This window comes from Tribolium madens, unplaced genomic scaffold (genome assembly GCF_015345945.1).
Source record: "Tribolium madens isolate multiple individuals breed KSU strain unplaced genomic scaffold, Tmad_KSU_1.1 Scaffold_71;HRSCAF=194;Tcas5.2_LG6, whole genome shotgun sequence".
NCBI classification, from domain to species: Eukaryota; Metazoa; Arthropoda; class Insecta; order Coleoptera; family Tenebrionidae; genus Tribolium; species Tribolium madens.
This window is the reverse complement of record NW_025401041.1, coordinates 7,267,650-7,272,818: the sequence shown is the minus strand read 5'-3', so window position 1 is coordinate 7,272,818 and position 5,169 is coordinate 7,267,650. Positions and strand designations below refer to the sequence as shown.

Here is a 5,169-nt window from a genome sequence, read left to right as displayed (position 1 = left end):
TATTGCACAGAAATACAATTCTCGTATAGTAAAAACTACAAAAATGTTGAAACTAATTAATTTATTTTTCGGGTATTAATTAAGAAAAACCTTTCAAAAAATAAGACTATTATGGATTTTTTTTAAATCGTTAATATTAAAATAAGTGAGTTCAAAAATTTCTTAATTATTATATGTGCTGCTGAACCATTTTCCCGGGTTTACCTTAGAATCTAGATCAGTAACTACACTTTTGTCGAAATAAGTACCCTATATCTGACCAACTTTTGATAACTTTTTTGATAAGAAAACGTCAATTCTTATCATTTAATTACAAATAGAAGTACAGGGTGTCAGAACTCGCGCCCCAGCGAAAAATTTCAGTTATTTTTTCAACAGAAATAAATAGACTTAAAGTGCAAAAGTTCGAAATTTTTATAGTTGGAATTTTTTTAAAATTTTTCCTCTGGGGCGCGAGTTCTGGCGCACCCTGTATTATAAAAATTTTCAAAAAATTTTGATTCAAAAAGTTCAAATTAGACTTTATCAATTCGTTGAGTCTACCTGTATACATTTCATAACTTTTTCAATTAAATCTGAAAAAAAATAGTGATATTATTTCTTTATTATTAGTTTTTGAAGAAGTGACATGCAGATAAGACTTGGAACATACATTTTTGTTTTGTAATTAAGACAAAAAAAGCTTATTTCGTCTGAAATTACTCTATTCGCTTAAAATTAATGTGAAGAATATAGGGTGTATCAGAAATGAGTTCCAATATTAGATTCCTAAATGCAGTAATTTCAATTTTGATGGAAAATAATTCACTTAAACTTAACAATTAACAAGCTTTCTTCTTAAGAAGATATATAGAAGATATAGATATAGATAGAATTTTTTTTAACATTTTTTGTATGTTCCTGGTATCTTACCTTTCTGAAGCGCTAGTTCTGGCGCACGCTGTATATAAATAATTATTATAATTATTGAAAGTACAAACAAAATGTATTTTTAATTTTTAGAAATTATTAGAATATCTAATTTGTTAAGTCTAACTAAGCCAATAAATCAATTTATTTGTTTTAAAAAAATTTTATTGGTTGTTTTTAAATTAAATAATCAAAAATGCATAGGACAAAAAATAGCTGCATCAACAAAAGTTTTAAACCGATTTTATATGAGAACTTGCGTAAATTTAAAAAAAATTAGCACTCTGATAAAGTTTTTTTTTGTCTTTTTTTCCCCACAAAAACGGCATTTTCTCGCATTAAAAAAACAGTCGTTTCGCTCACTTACGAGTAATTAATATTAATAAATAACTATTACTTAAAAAACTATCATAACTGTTTTGCCTGTAGTTTCATGCCACTTTCAGCAAAAAAATTCTAATTTTCATATTTTTTTATAAAAAAAAAGTCTTTTGCATTTTTTTGATACAACTTACCGATTTTGAGTAAAATCAGTTTTAAAATTTATGTTATAGACCATAAACAAGATAAAAATTAAATTTGTTTTGCCATTTAAGACGCCCTTGATTAAAAATCTGAAATATTGGAAAAATTCTTTAAAAAAACGCACCCCTTTTAGGGCATTTTTTAAAAATGTTAATAGAAAACTTTTGTCTTAAAATTAAATATTCTATCGTCTGTTTAAATTTGTAACAATAAAAACAGAACACCCTGTATAAAAGGTGAGCGAATAAATCTTGTCTCACTTGGTATAATTCACAATTAATGAGAAATTTTTTGTAAATTATATCGGGTGAATTAATTAATTGATTAAAATTAAGCTTAATCCGCACTCCAAAAAACAGCTTTTTGGAATTAAACTAAAATAGTAAAAAAATCCAGATGATTTTTTATATAGAAAATAGTAGATTTCATATACTCAGGTGGAAGGCAAGAAGCCGACCACCAAAGTTTTTAAACTATTTTATTAATAATTATCTTCTTTAGTTCTTTATAAGAACATAAAACCAATTAAAAAAATATCAAACTTTTTAACAACTTTTTAAAAGTTTGTTTTTAAATGTCGAGCAAAATGCGGTAACAATTGTGCAAAGTTTTGCAGTAGGATATTTGAGACCATTAAAAAATAAACTATAATGTTGCCGGAATCAAGATCTTAGAAGAAACCAATACTTTATGCTAATGTTTTTTTATTATGCCATCTTTGATATTTTAAAAAAATTATGACTTTTAAACGCCAGTTTTTTAAATTCCATTTTTACGTGAAAAACTAACTTCAAAAACGATTGTGAGCTAAAAAGTTACATGCAATTTCGTATCTAAAAAGACCAAATTGTTGCATTGAAATTATTTATTTATTATTTTATTGAAATTCGCAAAAACAAAACTATTAAAATAATAAAAACAAAAAAGGAAAAGATTATAACTAAGAAAACAAATCTAAATTACTACATTTTCTTTACTAAAATAACATTAAACATGTAGGTATCTAAGCAAAATTTTATTAATCATCAATATTTTCTATGACATCAACTTCTACACATCATGTGTATTTTCCAAACCAGTAAGGGTAAACCCCATCTTCTACGTAAAAATAAGTGTTTCAAGTAAATCTTCAAATAAGATAACATACACGTAAATCGCAAATTGCAAACATTTTCAAGTAAGAAAATCAAATGACTCAGATCTAATTTTATATACTTTCTTCTCTATAGGAGGTATATTATTTGCTATTCCCATACTTATACAATTTTCGAGAAATTGGTTTTTCTTTTTAATTTTGGAAGCGCTAAAACTTGAGTCACCCTATAAATGGGTATAAATGTGCTAGTAGTAAAAAAACACAGTAGAGCCTTGCATTTCGGGAAATAAATAGTTCAGATATAAAAAATTTCTTCTCTACCTTGTGATATAATATACTATTCAACCTAAATCAATAAAACGATCAATAAATAATTCAATTTTAATCAGTATAAAATGATAAAGATCAGTATTTAATTAATTTTGCACAGTAAAAAACTAAACACTCAGTAACTTTGATCAAAATTAGTAAAACAACATGAAATTTAAAAAATGTTCAGTCTTGATTACATAACAATGTATGGCCTCTGCGCAAGAATGTTATTTATTGTTGGTACTTATTTTTATATTAGTAAATATTAATTATTATTGGAGGGCGGTAAAAGGCCCCTGCGCAAGAATAATTTTAGCAAGAGGTGGAAACTGTGCACAAATGGTAATCAGTCTAATTAATTGCACTGTTTGCTCCTGAAACCACAATTTTGTTTTTGAACATTTGTAAATGTGTGAATATGAAATTGATTGTCATTAATGTGCATTTATTATTTATACAGATCAAAAATACTTGTTGTTTAAATAATACAGAGTGGTTATAAATGATTTTCATCTAGCCAGCTTTAGAATTTTTTTGCATGTAACTTTATTTGTGCCGCTCTACTTTTTTGAAAGCTCTAGTTCTGTCATTAGTGTCACTTATTAATTAATAATAAATTGTTGTAAATTAAACTTTTATTGTTTCTACTATTTTCCAATAATAATTGATAATAATGTATACTTTGGAAGAAAACAAGTTTATAATTGAAGTCTATTTTCGAAGTCGACGCTTAGTAAAAGACGATTTTTTAATTTTGAGTTAAAATAGATAGGTACCCCTATTTTCGTAAAGCGGCATTTTTTATTTTACATGAAAAATTCACAGCTGGCTAGATGAAAATCATTTATAACCACTCTGTATATTGTGCATTTAATTTATTCCCGATCAATAAGTCAAAATTTTACTGTGTTACTGCCACCATAGTTTTTGTTGGCGGTGGTAAAAATTGAGTCACCCTGTATGTCGCAAAGTTGCGAATGTCGCAATAAAGCATGATTGATCGAGAAAGTAAAAGTGCTAAAGTAATCATTGTGGATTTACGGCCCCTCGTAATAAATCTTATTGTAATAAAATGATTTGAACCTTTCGTCACCCCTTTAATCGTGCACTTGTCTCGCCCTCCCTTTGGAAACCCCCCTAATTATCGACTCGGTACAAAGGTGTTAGCGATCCTCTCTTGAAAAAGCTTCCCGTCAGTGTTTAATAAGGACTCTAGCCACGGCACTCTAGACATGTAGTCGCACTTGAGGAGGAGAGTGGCCAATTCTAGTCAGTTGCGATCGGCACGCCGCCAGATACAAACGTGCATCGGGACGCCGACTTCAACATTTCCCTAGAAAATTTCCCAATTTTCGCGCGGGACTCGAGTAAAACTAAATTCAAGTGCGCAGTGAGGGATGATGATCCAAAGTTGGCTAACGAAAAGCAACCATCAAAAATGCGAGAAGGTTAAGTCTTCTCCCATGAAGATCACCCCCAGATAATGGCAGTGTTGTACCGGAGAAGAGCCATGGGCGGGCCCATATGGGCCATCCCATGCCTGTACCTCCTCTGGAGCACAGTGGCGGGCGGCGAGCGGCTGCGGCACCGCCACGACGACGGCGACGACATCTACGTGGCCCAGCTGGAGGAGGAGAGCTCCAAGACGCCGCCGATCTCCACGTGCCCCAATTGCATCACCGATCGCGAGGTCAAAGCGGATAATCTGAGACTGGAAGCGATCAAAAGACAAATTTTGTCCAAATTGGGCTTGAGGCACAAGCCGAATGTTACTTATAGTCTTCCGAGAGAAGTTATCATGGAAACCCTGTCGAGAGCCGAGGATAACAGTGATTTTTTTAGAAACTTTAATAGTGAAGAAAATATATCAACGACGAGCGCCAGGACGGCCACGGTGGAGACGATGGATTTTGACGATTTTTACGGACGGACGTCGGAGATTATCTCGTTTGCTGAACAAGGTAACACCTGGTGGACAACCGCAACTGACAAAAGCATTTTTTTATTCATTTCATTAAAAAAAAAATTGTCAATTCACTAAACACCAATTAAATTAAAATTCTAAATAAAATTGCAAATTTGAATAAAATTTTTAACTACATACAGGCTGTTCCTAAGATGTTAGACTAACTGTACTCACATATAAAACATGAATCGTTTTTAAAAAACTTTCTATTTAGGTAAATGAAAAATAATTAACTTGTGCAAATACAAACAAATAGTAATTTTTTTGTTGAAAATGCTTGAAATTTTGCCATAATATTTTACTATTTTATAGTTAATTTGTGTGAAAACTTGACTTAAAAAACACCTTTTTGTATCTCTCA

At 30.3% G+C, this 5,169-nt stretch overlaps 1 protein-coding gene across 1 annotated transcript in view; it reads left to right on the top strand.

The window, feature by feature from the left end:
• Positions 1 to 4,129: 4,129 nt before the first annotated feature.
• Positions 4,130 to 5,169, top strand: part of LOC123008743 (inhibin beta chain-like) — a 34,506-nt gene continuing 33,466 nt past the window's right edge. Inside the window, exon 1 of the mRNA XM_044404738.1 lies at positions 4,130 to 4,803. Coding sequence (XP_044260673.1) covers positions 4,326 to 4,803 — 478 coding nt within the window. The 5' untranslated portion in view covers positions 4,130 to 4,325. The remainder of the gene's footprint in view (positions 4,804 to 5,169) is intronic.